We start from the raw sequence: 19,071 nt of genomic DNA, 5'->3' as shown, positions 1-19,071 counted from the left end.
TGAATATTGACTTTTTTTATGCCAGATACGGTTCGTCAATTTTACTATCTTCGGTGGTTAGTCTGTGCGTCTTATCGTCGGTTCAGTCTGTCAGACGCGTTTTTTCACTTTCACTTGCTCAGATGGTTGGCCTGAGAGTTTTGTCCCTGGTTTTAGCAGCCAGTCCCGTTCCATCATTCCACCGGCTGTGGTAGTCAGCCCTGGTGGTTGTTCTGTGAATCTTGACTCTGGTGTTTTTATGCCAGATACGGTTCGTCAATTTTACTATCTTCGGTGGTTAGGCTGTGCGTCTTGTCGTTGGTTCAGTCTGTCAGAGGCGTTTTTCACTTTCACTTGCTCCGAGGGTTGGCCTGTGGGTTTTGTCACTCAGTCCCGTTCCATCATTTCACCGGCTTTGGTAGTCAGCTCTGGTGGTTGGTCTGTGAATATTGATTTTTTTTTTTTTTTTTTCAATGCCAGATACGGTTCGTCAATTTTACTATCTTAGTTAGTCTGTGCGTTTTGTCGTTGGTTCAGTCTGCCAGTCGCGTTTTTTCATTTGAATTGATTTAGTATTTAAGTCCTTTTTATATTATGCAAAATACCAACTCGCTTCTGACTGATATAACCAGCTAAAATAGGCAGTAGGCACCAGGATGGTCGATTCAAATTACACGTCAATCATCTCAGTGACCTCACTGCTGCATTCGCAATAATGTCACGCTATAAATATTGTTAAGAAATAAACGAGAAATTGCGTCTCAAGTATAACGTAGTCACTGCGGAAACCGATGACGATCCGGAGGAAAAAATAACAAAAATAAGATAATCGTTGCAGAGGTTCGTGCCGGGGATGGAATGACGATGATGTTGATACCCCTTTTAACAGAACCACATCACGGACCGGAACCCTCATTAAAACCGCATCGGGTTCCGACTTATTTTGAACGCTCATGGAAATTAAAAACGCAAGGGATTAAATTTATTTAAATGGAACAACAATCAATCCTTGAAAGCCAATAAAGAAAAATAGTGTTGATTAAAGTTACACAATCAAAAACTATCAGAACGAAAATATTTGGTTACTGATCTCTCTTTTTTTTCGGCTGTGGCGACAAGTCGCGTTGGTGATTCCAAACACGTACAAAGTTGCTTTGACATCTCTCATAATAACCGAAACAATAAAGAAAACTCTTTGGAGGAATAAAACACGAAAGCTTATTAACTAAGTTAAAAACGATTTGTAACGAAATCTTTTATGAAACTGGAACGCTTATTAAATTTTTAAGCGTTTCAGGCACAAAAATGCAGAAAATGGAAAATTCTAGGTTCATCAAATATGATAAAAACCCGGAACAATTTGCTAAATTTCTCTTCAGAAATGTCATAAATGCTCGAGATAAAATGAGAAAGGAAAAATTTTCCAAACCGTATCGAAGCATCGTGTAGACAAGGGAGGATAAAGCCATAATTAGTTTACTTGGAGCAAAGCCGATCTAAATTTTTCCATTTCGTCGACTAATACTGTTCTCTGATCACGTACAATAAGATATCTCGGATTATATTTTGACGTCTTCTAAAATTAAATAAATACACATTGTCCGTGTAACAAAAATACCTGGATTAGGTAGATAGCCATTGCTGAAAGGATCTCAAAAGCCTCGTTTTTATTGAACTACAAACTTTAAAGACATCCTTTTTTTTAAACCTTGAAAACCTAATTATAGTAATTCATTAGATTTGGTGATCCGATTGATAACAAACCTCTTTCAATTAATTAATCTTTTCGTAAGGCATTGGTTGTGATAAAAAAGTGAGTGTCACGAGCGGGATTCGAACCCACGACCTTCGGCACCACTTGAGCTATCGTGACTTCGATCCACTCGGACACCAATTTCCCATCTCAACCCCACCTTTTGAAATTTCCCTCCTTTTTGCCTTTTTTCAAATGTCAAATTACATTTATTAGGTTTCGTAGTCCGCTTGACAAAATAAATTCGTTTCAATTAATTAATCTTTAATTAAGGGTTTTGTTAAAAAAAATTCGGTGTCACAAGCGGGATTCGAACCCACGACCCTCGGCTAAATACGCCGCTGCTCTAACCACTTGAGATATCGTGACTTCGATCCACTCGGACACCAAATTCCCATCTCAGCCCATAGTTTAGAAAGTTGAACAACCAGTGGTATTTGTGAATTTCCCTTGAACATGGAATTCACTGAAAATTCAGGCTTTATATTTTCTTTTTTTTTGTTGGGGGGGGGGGGCAAAAAACAACATTATTTAAAACAGTAGGTCTACCGTTTCATTAGGAAGGGAAGAATAATAAGCCTCAAGGAATTGTGAACGAGGGAAGAATACGCCGTTTGACTTCGAATGATAACATCGTGAGTTCGGTTCGAGATGAGTCTTCTTATTTAGGAAATTTATTCAGAAATTTCAATTTTCACCGAGTCGTATGCTCTCTACAGGGGAATAAGACGCGGGATTTTTTTTTAAGACGACATATTTTAAATTATTTTCGTTAAAATATAATAATATTTGCTATATAATAATATTATCTATTGTTTTGGCTAATCACATAACCTAATCAAATAAACCAAACCTTCCAAACAACCCCCTATTTGTTATAATAGAAATACATCACTCAATCCTACTAATGAAAAAGCTAGTGTCACGAGCGGGATTCGAACTCACGACCTTCGGCACAATACTCTGCTGCTGTAACTTCTTAACCAAGAACTGACTAGGTCGTGAGTTCGAATCCCGCGCGTGACACTAGCTTTTTCGTCTCAACGAAATAAAAAGTGTATTAATTAAAAATTCGATTTATTATGACTACTAAGTACATATATGGATTAAACTAAATACTTTGTTTTAATTTACCGTAAATATGTTTTAACGTATTATTGAAATGGCAATAAAAAAACAAATATAGCTGAAGTTGCTGAGGTGAATGCTAAATCATCAACCGTTATTTTTCCATTTGGATACAGCTTTTAAGCCATTCGAGTGGTGGGTAGCTGTTGCTTGCGCACAAATGTTTTTGTTATCATTTCTCGAGTACGTCGAATCGTTTCGGTCAAAACCTCCGGACCAAATATGAACATAAAGAAAGTCCGTTTTTCTCCAATCGTTATTATAGAAAATCTAACATCACGCTACTTACGACAAGACGTAAGCCTCGTGCACGTCGGTCCGTAACGAGCCGATTAAGCTTCACGCTGACGGATTAATTTCGGGGTGGATGGGCCTTGGCTCGTCCTGATAAGGGGGAACACATCGGAGGGCGTGCTTAGGCGCATCTGACGGCCCAGAGATATGTGTCTCCTTTCAACTTGCTGGAAAATTGCTTGTGCCACCCCAAACCTCAATCAGTCAAGTCCCCTTTTCAGGGTTGGCCCGCTTCCCCGCGGCATTCGGTTCAGTTAATGATCGGCTCTGCACTCGGAAAATCCGCTTTTCCAAACAGCCGACGGTTGACTTCATTTCCAATTTTGTTACACCAATCCTTTCAGAACGATTTGGTATTTGTTCTTTCATCAAAATATGACTCAACGAAGTCGTGAAGTCTTGATAGCTCGAGTGGTAAAGTGGCGTATTGAGCCGAAGGTCGTGGTTCGAATCCCTCTCGTGACACCAACTTTTTCAATTCAACCAATATTTTACATAAAGATTAATTTATTCAAAATATTTTCCATCACAATCTATACATCTTACATGTGTCATAAGCGCTTTTTTTCCGCCTACATCCCCGCTCGTGACACTGACTTTTTATCTCATCCAATACCTTACTTAAAGATTAATTTATTTCAAATAATTGTGTAAATTAATTATTTGACTTATAATTTCGAAGATCTTCAGCGTGAATGATGCCTCTATCGAAAGCTCAAATATCATTTTTCTCAAAACTTAAAAAACCGATTTTGATGGTTGATAATTCGTTGTAAAGGAGTTGACAGGTGCATTTTATAACTGTATCAAACATTAAAATCGGACTACTATTTCAATTTAAAAAAGAATTTAATTTTAACCAATAATTTTTATATTCCGATAACGATTTCCTAAAAACAGAAAAGTTTTAGGGTAAAAAAACGATAAATTTAAATTCAAACAAACTTATTTATATTTATATTTAGAATTTATATTTAGGCGTCTCTAAATGTTGTAAAACGAAATTTTATGTTAGTTTTAAGACAAAAAAATTATGATCTAGTTTACTCGAAAAAAAATTTACGTAACGGTTGACTTCCTTTCCAATTTTGTTGCACTGCTACTTTCAGAACGATTTGGTATTTGTTCCCTCAAACCAGTGGTTGGCACTTATCAGTTCATTTTACATGCTCAATGTGAAAAAAAATAAATAAAATCAAACTTTTGACAAAAGATAAAATGGTCATTAAGAAACTTAATTGAACGTATTAATTTGGAGAAATTATTGTTGAATATTAGAATTACATCTTTCAATTAATTGATCATTAATATCTTATTGTAAGGAATTGGTTGAAATGAAAAAAGTTAGTGTCACAAGCGAGATTCGAACCCACGACCTTCGACTAAATACGCCGCTGCTCTAACTACTTGAGTTATCTTGACTTCGATCCTCTCGGACACCAACTCACCATCGCAACCTACATTTCAAACTTTCCCTCCTTTTTGCCATTCGGAACAATCGGAAAACGAAAAATAATGGATTAGAATTACATTTTTTTATTAAATTTTAATTGATCCAAAAGGTTTATTTCTTTTACCAAGTCGTTTCTTCTAGAGTATTCGCTTAATATTAATACACAGGGTGGCTCAGCTTGTCATACCGCTAATTTTGGAAAATCAAAAATATCTAGAATAAAATTTTAAATCTTAAATACATATATATGAAATTTGTTCTCTAGCAAGAGATTATTAAAGATTTCATTATTCTAAATTTATGAAAAATAATTGTGTAAATTAATTATTTGGATGACAATTTCGACAACCTTCCGATATTTATAGATGATAGTTTATTTTAAAATAATTGTAAATTGCATTTTATAACTGTATCGATTATTAAAATCGGATAATTATTTCCATTTGAAAAAATTGGTTAATGTTTTTATTTTGAGTATTTCCTTATAGAAACATTTTTACATATTTTTATGGTACATAGGTCGTTAAAAAAAGCTACGTTGCTCTTCTTTCAAACGCCATTTTTGGCGTTAAAATCCTTTGGGCTGTTTTTGAATTGTAACGACTTCTTAAAAATCGGAAAAAATTTAGTGATCAAAAAATCGATAAATTTAATTCAATCAAACATTGATATATAGAGGTCTCTAGAGGTGTTAACAAGAAATTTTATACTAGTTTAAAAAATGAACGGTAGTTCTATGAAAGAGGATTTAAATTAACAGTAAAAAATAAACACATAAGTAAACATAATAATCTAAAATAAAATTATACTTTTGTAGAAATGTGTGGTGATTAGTGACCGTTAGTCGATAATTATTCAGAAATCGTGAGATGCGATCTGATGTGATGTAGGTTTCAGAAAAACATTTTCTTTATCGTGCCACGTTTCGGTCTTTACTGACATCATCTTCAGGGCCTGGGATTTACAAACATTGTTTAAATTTAACAAATAAATGTAGGTTGTGGAAAAAAGTGAATTTATACAATGCAAAAAAATATATTTTTTATATTCAATCAAAGTATTTGTACTCACTCAAAGTGTTTGTTTTCTGCGTATATGTGTCACCATCCCAGGCACTGAAGATGATCTCAATAAAGATCGAAACGTTGGGACAATGAAGAAAATGTTTTTCTGCAACCTACATCACACCAGACCGCATCTCAGGATTTCTGAATAATTAAACTCTTTGCACAGTTAATCTTAAAAAAAGAAATATAATTTAAAATACTAATATTTATTTAACAATGGCAGAACAGGGTTGCAAAATTAATAATTAAACTTTCTTAGTCGGCTGTACCTATTTGTATTTCCAGGCCTTTCTCGAAAAGCAATTAATAGTTTGCAGATCCGTGGACATGTCAAAACTCTGAAAATTGCTGGACCAGCGAGGGAACTGCTTTTCATGTGGAGCGGGCGAAATTCGGCCAGCACGGGGCATTCACAAACGAAATGATGGTCCTACCTGGTAATTAGATTGCACATGAACACATGAGTATGTCCTTCCTCAACCAAGGCAATAACCAACTCCGCTCTCAGCGTGGACAACCACATCAAGTGATAAAGATTTGATCCATAGTGCACCAAAAACGCTGGATTTTGTGTTTTCTCTAAAATATTCTAAGGAAAGCGTTCAGCCCTATTGTAAAATATCTATTGTAAAAGTATTTGAAATGATCAAACACACTCGAGTTATGGCACGACAACAAATAACCCAGGAATCAAATCAGACAACCCTACGTCTTACCACTTCTACAGCTACATTATTTACCAATAGAATATCATGATGCGACACGCTCTCAGAAAATATTTAAAACGCAAGCATAATGAAAATTTAAAAAAACAATGGTATAACGTAAGTTTCAACATATTATTAATCCATTTATCTTTTAGTGGTAAATTGACCAATTCTATCAATTAATTATTCTTTTTATGTAAGGTTTTTGGTTGAGTAAAAAAGTCAGTGTCACGAGCGGGAATCGAACCCACGAACTTCGGCTAAATACGCCCCTGCTCTACGACTTGAGCTATCGTGACTTCCATCCTCTCGGACACCAACTCTCCTCTTGACACTGACTTTTTTATCTCTACCAAAAACCGAAAGAACATATTTAATACGTTATATGAATAATAAACCATACAACACTAGGGAGGCTAGTAGGTAGAGATAATATTTTTTTTAAGAAATAGCTTTTATAAAAAAATTATCCATGTCTTCATAGCGATTATCGCTCCCAATGTGAGCTGATAACAAATTGTGGTTCGCAAAACGCAAAGACACGTTGTTTTGTGAGAAAAACTTTGCCAAGATTCTGTCCAGATGCAGCTTAGCCCTGAAAACTTTTGTTGTGGTGATATAATCATATATCATATCACATAATATAACGATAATCGAGGTATCACAATGACTCCTAAGTAATTATATGATTTAGCAATATATAAGGAATAAATTTAATAAAATTTTGCTCCTAATAAATTAGTATTCACAAAACGCAGACACTTTTTTTTGTGAGAAAAACATTGCCAAAATTCTGTGCAGACACAGCTTAGCCCTTAAAACGTAAGTTGAGGTGAATAAGCACGTATCATATTATATAGCATATCGATAATCGAGGTATCACAATGACTCCTAAATAATTATATGATTTAGCAATATTTAAGGAATAAATTTAATTTAAATTTTTGCAAATCGGCGGTCTCCTTTTAGGCTTGGCTTAGAAATCCTATTTCCATCGTCGCCAGTCAATTCAGTTTAAAATTTCCCTTCAAATTATAAACGAAAATATTTAGGTTTCAAATTACATTATTCATAACGACGTGCTCATCCCGTTTGTATATGACCTCATCAAAACCCGCTATAAAAATTTCATCAATTAATGAACATACACAATAATTAAAATTAATTAAGGTTTTCAGTTGAGATAAAAAAAGTCAATGGCACGAGCGGGTTTCGAACCCACGATCTTTGGCTTGATACACGATGTGGTTGAGATGGGATGTTGATGTCCGAGTGGATCGAGGTCACGATAGCTCAAGTGGTAGAGCAGCGGCGTATCAAGCCGAAGATGGTGGGTTCGAATCCCGCTAGTGCCATTGACATTTTTTATCTCAACTGAAATTGTATTAATTGTAATATATTTATTGGTCAAGCGGACCACAAAACTAGTGAATTGAATACACAATGATCTTTTGTATGACAGTTATCACTTCCAAACCTACCTGAAAATCATGCAAGACGATGCCACTGGATATTTTCTCCTACAAGAGAATTAAATGACAAATTCAGCATATTTGAGCATAATTACATAATACAATATTTGTATTTGTAAATATTAAATAAATGTAATTTTAAGAAATGAAGAAGATTGGTTGAAGATTAACGAACCTATTGATTCTTAGAAGTTTTCAGAATAGAATGTGGCCATTACCCTTCTCTTTCCCTAATCAGTTTTTAAAAAAAATCACATACAAGCTTTTGAAAATCGCATCAACTGTTTGCAAAAGTGAGATTACAATTATTCTTAGAACTTTAAATTTACGAGAGTATACATTTTGTTTATATATGTTTGATACACACAAAACATATTCGTTTATGCCAACTTTGGACTCCGAGCTTGAGAAGCCGGTGGCTTGTCGGATCGAGACAGTCCGGCTTAAGACTTCGAACGATTAAGTTGATTGTTTGTAAATATTTAAATTGTCAAACGTGAATTACGCTTATTCGAGCGATAATCGCTTATCCTGCGCTTCGTCAACGTGGATTTGCGAAAGTTCATCGGAAAGCTTCACCCCGAAGTAAAGGTCTCCCTTCCAACTTTCCTTTCAGATTTTCCCGTTCCCATTATAATGCGACTAACAGAGGTTAAGATTAATTTTCAAAAATTTTCCTTTTTATTTACAATTTTTCTCTCGTCTTTTTTGAAATCCACTCTAATAGGCAGTCCACTAATTGCCGGACCAATTTTAGTGACGTTATTAAAACGATCGTTAACGTTATGATAATCTTTGTTTGGCTTCTTGGTTGTATTTACCTTTTTTTAATTAATGTTGCTTTTGGGTACATGTCTTTGAGACTCAGTCGTGAAAGGTCACACCGGTTTACTTATTGGGTCTGTCTATACTCGCAGGTTTTTGAATTATTGAAATATTATTGATCTATCTATCTAGCTATTTTCCTCTCTTTGACTCTCTCTCTCTCTCACCCTCACTCCCTCTTACTCCCTCGATTTTCGCTCTCTCTCCTCTCTCCCTCGATTTTCTCTCTCTCTCTAACTCTCTCTATCTCTCTCTGTCTTTCTATCTTTCTCTCTCTCTCTCTCTCTCTCTCTCTCTCTCTCTCTCTCTCTCTCTCTCTCTCTCTCTCTCTCTCTCTTTCCTCAACTTCCTCACCTCTCATTCTCACTCTCTGGTTCTCACTCTTACTCTCACTGTCACTCTCTATTTATCGATCTATAAATTACAGATTTTTTTAATGTCTTAGGAATATGAAAAATGAAACTTATTAACTAAATTCTTAAATGGTAATCCAGAAGTATCAGTGGCAATTACGGACAAAGCATTAACTCGACACGTCACTGTAAGTGACCCGGGTTCGAATCTCAGCCACTGAGAATCAAGAAACTGGGCTTTTTTTTAAAAGCGCCTGAATGGGGCTAATATGACTTCTGGTGTAGAAATTTAAAAAAAAAAATCCTGTAAATTACAATATTTGACATAACATACTCGGTGATGATCTGGATCAAACGTTTTGGAAAATGTCGAGCAATCTCGAGCCCCGGTGGTAAGTATGCTTGTTCGGGCCAGCATGTCTTACGTCAACGTGCTTAGAATATCATCCCCCGCCATGAATTTGTACACAGCTTGAGGGGGCGTCATGAGCGGATTTAATATGAAGGGTGACTCGACGAGGCAGGCATTTGCATCGATGCGGTCGCATTTACCACAAAACGAAATTTAAATGATAAATTATAAATGCAAATAAAAACCGTCTGATACGGCTGCCATTAAAAGTGTGACTGTGGAAAAACAAGGCAAAATGACGACATATAACTTTTTTCATGAATTCAAATTCTTTTACACAAAAAAAGAAAACATTAATTCGTAAAACCTCAATTACTGCCTGAAAGATGGCTATAAAAAACCATGTTTGGTATATTTGGTATAATTTTTTTATATGAAAATTTTGATGTCAAGATTTTACTGAACGAGAAGTCACATCACTTTTACAAGATTTTGAAACAATTTTCAATCAATAAACAAATTAAGAAAAGTATTTTCATATCTTTCACAAATTCAAACATTCGTAATTTTAATCTCCACTCTATATACTCAGTGTGAATTTGTTTTTAGGCTGATATGGCAAAAGCGCGCTAAAAATTTTGTATTTAAACAAAATTTCCTTGAAACGGATACAAATGAAACTCGATGTTTATTAACGAAAAAGAAGTTCTAATTAATTGAAAACTCCCGAGCAATTTTACCCAAAGCAGAAAGAGCAAGAGGGCCCACTCTGATGGAATATATACGTGAGAAGAATAAATTACCGAGGCCGCAGGCTTAAATTAAATATCCTGCGAGTCCTTTTTCCATTCTCGTCGACGGAAACTAATCCTCGCACGCTGGCCTCTTTTTAAATATACCACAGGGAGGAAAAAAAGGACAAGAATACGCGGATTACCACTGTACGTGGAAAAAATCTGGAGTTTAAACGACCCAAGAAAAAGTTGGTTTTAATTTTCACGTGAGCTGGTTAAGTGTTTAAAATTGGTGATATAAAACGGAAAAGCACATTTTTCCATTTTCCAACACTGCCTGTTTGATAGCTTCGAATATTAAATTCAGTGACAAGTGATCGCCTTAATTTTGTCTACCAAGAAAGTATAACACATATTAATCATAAATATTTATGTATAAAAATCAAAGGCTTAACATTTTAGTCGAACTGGTCAATATTACAAAAATCAATCAACATGGTTGATGATTTATTACAAATTTACTTTTTGAAACCAGATTAGCCATTTAAATTTCTGAGCATTCGAATCCGGAATTATTGTCCATAATAACGTTTCTTTTGATAAACATGATTGGAAAAAGTTAATATTAGAATTTTTTCACCTAAACCTAAGGTCGAAAAATATTGTATTAATTATACACCGAAAATAATTTAGTAATTCCGTGTATTATAGATTATAATTCATAATTAATGAATGATAAGTACATACAGGTTGTTTGGCTACTCGTGTTACAAACTTTGCCCATAGATTCTACATTCAAAACGGAACCAAAATATCCTAATAAATTATAAGCTGAACCTCAACAGTTTCGTAGCTACTCCGCTTTTTCAGATTTTTTAAGATTTCACGACCTTGCTTCAAATAAACAATGATAACTCCAAAGTAAAAGATTTTGGACAAATCTGTTGATACAATTGAACACTATGTTAATTTTCCAGGAAGATGTAATCAATACAAACTTGTAAACGTTGGGTAAATAAGCGTTTTAGTAGCCAGAACTTTGAAAAATATTTTTTGTTCAAAGTTGAAAAAATTACTATGATGATTCAAAACTTCTATTTTCAAACCTAGAGGCCATAAAATTTCAGATAACGTACTCTATTTAATATCCTTTTTAGTGGTGCAATTGATTTTTTAATTATTTTTTTCAAAGATGAAGAAATTGATGAAGGAAAAGAAAAATCTGTGGTTGAAGTATTGGTAAGGTGGGAAGATTAATAATAACAAGAATTCTGTAATCAAAGTTGCAGTAGTGTTGATAAATAAATAAATACTTCCACTATTTCGGTTTCGAACCCAAATTAAACAAAAGTTTAAAAAATTAATTCAAAATTTCCTTAGTTTTTTTGTGTGTAATTTCCAACCTTACGTCAGCCACGGTTTTTTTTCTTTCCTCCATTAATTTCTTCATCTTTGAAAAAAATAATTTTAAAAAAATTATATGACTAAAAAGGATATTAAATGTAGTACGTTATCTAAAATTTGCTAGTCTCTAGGTTTGGAAATAGTAGTTTAGAATCAACTTAGAATGTTTTTCAACTTTGAAAAAAAATATATTTTTCAAAGTTCTCGCTACTAAAACCCTTATTTTACGCCGATTTACAAGTTTAGTATTGATCACATCTTATCGGAAATTTAACGTACTTTTCAATTGTATCATCGGATTTGTCCAAAACCTTTCAGTTTGTGAGTTAACATTTATTATTTGAAGCATGGTCATGAAATCTTAAAAAATCGGATAAAGTGGAATAACTCCGAAACTGCTGAGATTCGGACCATAATTAATTAAGACTTTTTGGTCCCTTTTCGAATGTAGAATCTAGTGGCAAAATTTCTAACATGGGTAGCCGAACACCCTGTCTATTCCTAGCATAAGAAAATAATACAATGGAATGTATTAACTGGAGGTGTAAAGTATGTTATAACAAAACTTCAACATGAATCATTTAAAAAAAAAGGAATAGGCAAACGCCTCAAACACCGGTTTACTTAGAAAATTTTTTTACTATTAATACTTAATAATGTTCACTAATAATACATTTTAAATTAAATTAATATTTTGTATGGAGTCCTCTATAGCCCTAAGCTTTCGAGGGATGGACGAAATTAAATTGTAGGCGATATTTTTTTCTCTCGTCCAGCAATATTTTCTTCATTTTTTGATGATATCTTGTGTTTTTTTCCTGACCCTAAGTCCCAAGTGACTATAAAGGTTTTCTTTGGGTTCATGTCTAGTGACTGAGGAGTTCTGAGTTGGCGAGATGCGTTGTGTAGCAACTACTCTTCAGTTTTTTTGGTTGTAAGATAATTTAAGATGTAATGTTTAAGAAAAAAAATAACTTTATTCTCGGACTGGTGTCCCCTAAGAATAATTTACATGAAATAAATGAAGGGAGTTCCTTCTATGAAGTTAAAAGTTAAAAAAAGTTAGAAATCTTGGCACAGTGTATACCAATAAGGCAGGACAGAAGAAAAAATTACGAGAATATTAAACAAAAATAACAAATGTTAACGTGAGGTCTCTGCTTGGAGGGAGAGGAGGTGATTATACAGGTGGGATTTAAAGGAGGAAAAGGAGGCAGCGTGACGAATAGAAAGGGGAAGGGAGTTCCAGGGTTTAGGGGCTCGGATCAGAAAGGATCTTTCGAAGGTATGGGTTGTACGTTGCGGAAGGATAAAGTCGATTGGGGATGAGCGGGTCTTACGAGTGAGATGTGAGGAGTTGAGTTGGAGGGATTGGATGATGTAAGGAGGACGACGAGTGTGGATGGACAGGAAAAGAAAGCAACCTAGGAAATACCGTGCACGGAAGGAGGGGAATAGCCAGGAAAGTTGGGAATACAACCCCGACACCCGGGATCCCCGTGGGGTGCCGTACACAAATCTTACGCAACAATTCATAATACGCTTCAATCGCGCGTTCTCCCCCTCCGAGAGACCACCGAATGCCAAACAGCTTCAATCGAAGAAGGGAAGTATAAGGGAAGATACAAGGAGTTTGCGGGTGGAGAAAGGTAAGAGAAGCCAGGACCGACGAAACAGGCTGAGGAAGGCAATGCAATGGCGTGAAATTAGAGAAATGTGAGAATGCCAGGAAAGATTTTGGTCGAAGACTACTCCTAGGGTTTTAACGGAAGAGCCGAAGGGGATGAGATGGTTATTTAGCATGAGAGGTGGGATGCTAGGGCGGGAATTGAGGAGTTGCCTGGACCCGATAATTATGGCGGTGGATTTGGACGGATATTCGTGCTAAGTAATATACCGCGCCTTTAAGAAGTATTGTATTCCCCGTTCTGTGCCTACAGCACCCCGGTTAGTCCTAGTTCTTCAAGGAATTAGATTAGTAGGCCCGGTTTCAGTTGAATCTCTTCTACAGTTATGTTGTATATACCTCAATACTTCCTCCTGCAACTGTAGTGCTATGGGTTAATATGTGTCCTGGTGTCTCCTCTCTTCCTTGGAAAATTTGCGTGTTGGATTATATCGATCTTCTTCAAATGTACATTTTATCTGCAGTGTCTTGTTAAAAATCCTGTTTAGGAGTTTTTCATCTTCCTGTACGCATTGTGCATTGTGCTGATTCTTTGCTTCCAAAACTGGCTAGAAGATACTTGGATTGCTTGTATTTAATGGGCGATTTCCACTGTTTCCTCATTTACATTTTGTTTCATGTTTTTGTCTCATTTATTTTTGTTTTATTATTGATAGTGTGATTCCCTAAGTCATAGCAGGATTCAAAATCCATCAGCGAAGTAGCAGCCCGTTTCCGTGCAAGGGCGTCCGCTTTCTCGTTGTCCTCTAATCCCACATGTCCTGATCTAGCAGAGAGTCAAGTTATTTAAATTGGTTTTACAATTCAGCACCAACTTTGAGCTAATGAAATTTGAGCTAAATGTTTGATGGCCTGGCTATCTGATGGCCATATTCTTTCTTTTGCTTCCTTTGTTTAAATTGAATTTGTTTAAATAACTGGTACATCACTCAGTTATTTCAGGTCGGAAGGCTATTTTATCATGGATCCTGATTATTTGTTCCAAGACTACCAATTCTACCTTCTTCCGTTCAGTATATATAGTACCTCAATAAACGTTAAATTGCCCATGCCAAATTCAGCCATAGATGCATAAAGGCGTACTTACTATATGACATGAATTGACAAAATGATTAAAACCCACACCAAATTCAAACGTACATTCGGTATCAACAATTCTTTAGAACTGATAAAAGAATTAAATACATCAACGTACCCAACAACTGTGTTTTAGTATCATTTGATGTTACTGATTTATTCACAAATATCCCCGTTGAAGAATGTACTAAACTCATAAAGCAAAAACTTACCGAAAATTCTATTAATGAATTTGTAAAAACTGATATAATAGACCTCTTAAATATATGCCTACTATCTAATTATTCTAAATTCAATAATAAATTTTACGAAATGAAAGGGTTACCAATGGGGTCTCCATTATCTCCACTTTGTGCTGAAATATTCATGGATAATTTTGAAAAAATCTTTTCAAATCAAAGAACAAATTAATTAAATCTGTTCATTTCTGGAAACGCTATGTAGACGATATTTTATGCATATGGTCGGGAACATTAGAGGCTCTCAAAGAATTCCTCCAACTAATTAATTCTCTACACCGTAATATAAATTTTACATTGGAAATTGGCAAAAATGGTTGGTTGAACTTTTTAGACCTAAAACTGTCCATAATAAACAACCTAATAGAAATAGNGTCGAGAGACGTGGTTGTAGAAGTCCTTCAACCTGATGATGAGCTAAAAGGCTCGAAATCCGGATCGTTGCAAAACAACTTACTGTGAGTAGGAACTATCTTATTAAAAAGGATTGAACACCACACTCGCTCCATCATTTATCATTTCTATCATTTCTACTGTATGACTTTCTGTCCAAAAAAACAGTTAATACTTTCAGAGTTTTAGTTATTCCGTCTTTGCTAAACTCTATTCTGCCGGTTCTTACTTTACATCAGACTTGAAAACTGCAGAAAATACACTAAGAAGCTCATCGCCCAACAATAAAAAAAAAATTTTGGGTTGAGGGAATTACAAAATTATACGGAAGGTGGCAACAAGAACAAAATTACTATTGACTGTTTTTGAAAGAATTTGAAATTATTTTATAATTTATCATCTAAAAGCGCTGCGGACTCATTTTACTAACCCTATACATTGCATAACTACGTTAAAAAATTTAAAATTATTTTTGCATACAAAAACATGTTATAAAAAAATGTTATCATAAAAATAAATATTTATCTCTGTTGAACTTTATTGTAAAAACAATACTTTCAACAATATTTTTTTTCTCGCTGCCATTAATTTGCTAAGAAATGAATCCCAGTCTCTCTGACAAGTGAAAACAATGCTTCAATGAAGCAACGCAATTAATTATTTCTCTTTCACCCCTTTTCTTTTTGAACAAATTAGATTTATTTGTCTTTCAGTAATATTATTTTCATTAACGATCATTATTTTTATAAAAAACACTGCTGTTAATTTTTCATATTACAGAAAAAAAGTATATATTTGCTAATGTGTTCTTGCTGACCGGGACACTTCAATTATCTCGGAGTTGACTATTATATGGTGTTTTTCCAGTCAAAGATGTAAAAAAAATAATAGTGAGGACGCTTACTTTTGATATAGCTTTAAATCAGAAATTATAAAAATATGAAAAAATTAAGATTATTGCTGGCATATATCATATGCTGACCTAGTACAGACTATCGCCCATTCGAAAAATAATCCTGCCCCGGAATCAGATGGTATAGCTTAAGAATTTTTTAAGGAGTTTTCACAGAGCAATGTTGTATGCTTGGAGGGCAGGTTTTCAACAAACACATGAAACTGAAACCTTGCCGAGAGTGGTCTAAAGGTATTCTCACAATAATCTACATAAAGGGTGACCCTAAAGATCCTACCAACTACTTGGTAGATACGAGTCGGACACGCTAACCACTTGTCTACCCCGGTCGCAGTAAGTGTCCACTATGGTCGTTAGGCCTATTTATCTATCCATCCATCCATTGATTCATCCATCTATTTATCTCTCTGTCTAAATATCTATATATCTCTATCAACATATCTACTATCAACCTATATCTATATATGGGTATTGATAGATAGATATGTGGGGGCGAAATATATATGTAATGTGAGATATAGACATAGATAGTTAAACAGACAGATCTTTTTTCTTTTTTTCTTTTTTTTGCGTTATGAACTATGCATATTAGCCATGTGACAATTCGTATATGTGTGTTCAAATTTGGGGGGGGGGTATNCCTGAGCTATCGTGACCTCGATCCACTCGGACATCAACTCCCCATCTCAACCCCACCTTATGAGTTTTCCCTCCTTTTGCCATTTTCAAAACTCATAAGGTGGGGTTGAGATGGGGAGTTGATGTCCGAGTGGATCGAGGTCACGATAGGTCAGGTGGTAAAGCAGCGGCGTATCTAGCCGAAGGTCGTGGGTTGGAATCCCTCTCGTGCCATTAACTTTTTTTCATCTCAACTAAAAACCTTAATTAATTGTAATGTTTAATTGGTCAAGCGGAACAAGAAAATAGTGGATTTAATTTATGAAAAGTTCATGATTTTAAGACCCCAAACATTATGAGAATATATACAGGTCAACTTGCTAGTAAGTAGTTCACGTTATCCAAAACGATCTAAATTCCAACTACCGTTTCGTGGAGGAGTCAAACTTTTCATTGTTCATACCATTATCAATAAAAAAAAAAGCCATGGGCTTTGCCGGGACCCGAACCCAGAACTGCTACCAACGCACTTTACTTCTTATGTTGTTGTATAAAATATGGATCGTAAGCCAAATTATTTTAAGTTCGTTCATACAAAATCTCCAGTGATTAAGTAGTAATTTAATGCGAGTAAAACAACGGGTTTTTTTTAGAAGAAAGAAGGTTATTTTAGTCAGCTATTTGGCAGAATAACAGAACTTAGAAAGTGGGGTGATGTTGATAAAGGACATATTCCATTCAACAGTTGATTGTTCAGGACGCATCTAGCTTTTTGCCAGAAGCGTCTCGGTTCTCCTCCCATAATCACTGTTGCAAATCGGTGCTGTTCCGTTGTTCTCTCGGGAATTAATATTCCTAAAGTTCGCCTCGGCTAATTAGAAGGTATTACAGCTAAGTTCTTGTTCGTGGATACTGTTGTTTATCTATATCGTTTTTAATTAGGTCACATACACAGGGAAAGTGATATTCTTAGTTGCAGTTCTTTTTACCTTGCGAATTCAGTAGCTTTCAGACAATAGCACTTGAAAATTAAACTTTTCAGATTTCTACCCAGTTGAAAATTATACCCGGCTATTTATACAAGGACTACACGAGGGTTCTAATTCAGAAATGAGAACGACGGCGGGTTCGGCACGATTTAGAACTTTGCACGCGAGACGGTCAGCTATTCTTGTTTTTTTATCTTTAACCCTCACCCTGAGATAAACAACTTTTCTCTTTCTACCGACGTTCTGCTAATATATCTTTTAAAAAAATGGTAAAACATACTAACACATCCATGGGAAAATAAAACTTGATTTTCATGCGATGCGTTTAGGTAAAAAGATTTGTCTGCTGTATCAGTGATTTTGCATAGAAAAAAATCAATAAGGCCAATGCAAGCTGGTAGTCGAATTACTTTTAATTAGTTCGCAAGGTCAATTAAATCGGCCATTCTTGTCATAAATCATTCGGCCTTTCCTCGTATCTAAGAGAGTAAGGGTTTTAATTCATAATTCTCACGTTTACAATTATTATTCCCACGACGTACCTTAAAAAAGGCCGTATTTTACGGCTACAGAGAATGGATCGCCCTTACCTTGAGGAGTTATGAAGGCAATTAAAAACATCTCCTCCGTGTAAAAACCTGCGATAACGACGTGAATTGTTTCAATTTTTATATCTATTAGCGCGTAAATCTGCAGAAACAACAATTTTATACCTGATCAATATTACGTACTAAGAGTAATAACAGTAAAAAAAAATTCATTGCTTAATAACTTGTTCAGAAAAAAAGTTCTATAATTTAAAATGTTTTGTCTTCAATGAGATAAATTTATTAATATACCTTATTTCCGGGATAGAGTTTTTTTTCTAAAATTCAATTGACTTAATCAGTTAAATTGATGTTAAATAGGATAAAAGAGATTTATTCTATCGATATTGCTGAGCATATCAAATGAAGTTTTGCGTTTGATAATATCAAATGAACAAATTGATTATTCGGAAATCGTGAGATGCAGTCTGGTGTGACGTAGGTTTTAGAAAAACATTTTCTCTGTCGTGCAACGTTTCGAGCTTTATTGAGATCATTTTCAGGGCTCAATAAAGATCGAAACGTTCGCACGATGAAAAAAAATGTTTTTTCTAAAACCTACGTCACCCCAGACCGCACCTCACGATCTCCGAATAACTATTGTCTAACGGTCACTAAACACCACACCTTAGTCCTAATATTGTATAAATAATTTTTTTGTGATTCGATTCTCTGATAAATTTCTGTGATAAATCTTTATCAAAAATTAATAAAAACTCAATGTATGGTTTTTTCTTGCAGTGTGTGGCCTACCGATTCAAGTGACCAACACGAGCGATGCTGAGCCTTGCACCGTGATGGGAATCACTTACCTTCACTCTCAACAGGTAAGCCAATTTAGAAAAAAAAAATTAAAACATCAGTTGAATATGCTGTGCATTTCAGTTTTATTTGTTTTTCAAAGACATTAAATTAAACTTTGCAAGTGGAAGAGCACTTGAGCAAAAGTAAATTGTTCAAGGAAGAAGTTAGACCAGCGGGCAATTTGTATGAGCCGTTAAACACCAAAAAGTTCGTCTTCTGGTTTGAATATACTACAATACTAAT

The 19,071-nt window shown here is 34.9% G+C and overlaps 1 protein-coding gene across 1 annotated transcript in view; it reads left to right on the top strand.

Annotated features, from left to right (window-relative positions):
- LOC106673932 overlaps positions 1-19,071 on the top strand; it is a 423,722-nt gene that overhangs the window by 321,225 nt on the left and 83,426 nt on the right. Inside the window, exon 2 of the mRNA XM_014406324.2 lies at positions 18,766-18,851. Coding sequence (XP_014261810.1) covers positions 18,766-18,851 — 86 coding nt within the window. The remainder of the gene's footprint in view (positions 1-18,765; positions 18,852-19,071) is intronic.

This window comes from Cimex lectularius, unplaced genomic scaffold, assembly GCF_000648675.2.
Source record: "Cimex lectularius strain Harlan isolate CLEC.00 unplaced genomic scaffold, Clec_2.1 scaffold15, whole genome shotgun sequence".
In the NCBI taxonomy this organism is placed as follows: Eukaryota; Metazoa; Arthropoda; class Insecta; order Hemiptera; family Cimicidae; genus Cimex; species Cimex lectularius.
This window is presented reverse-complemented; position numbering and strand designations above follow the sequence as displayed.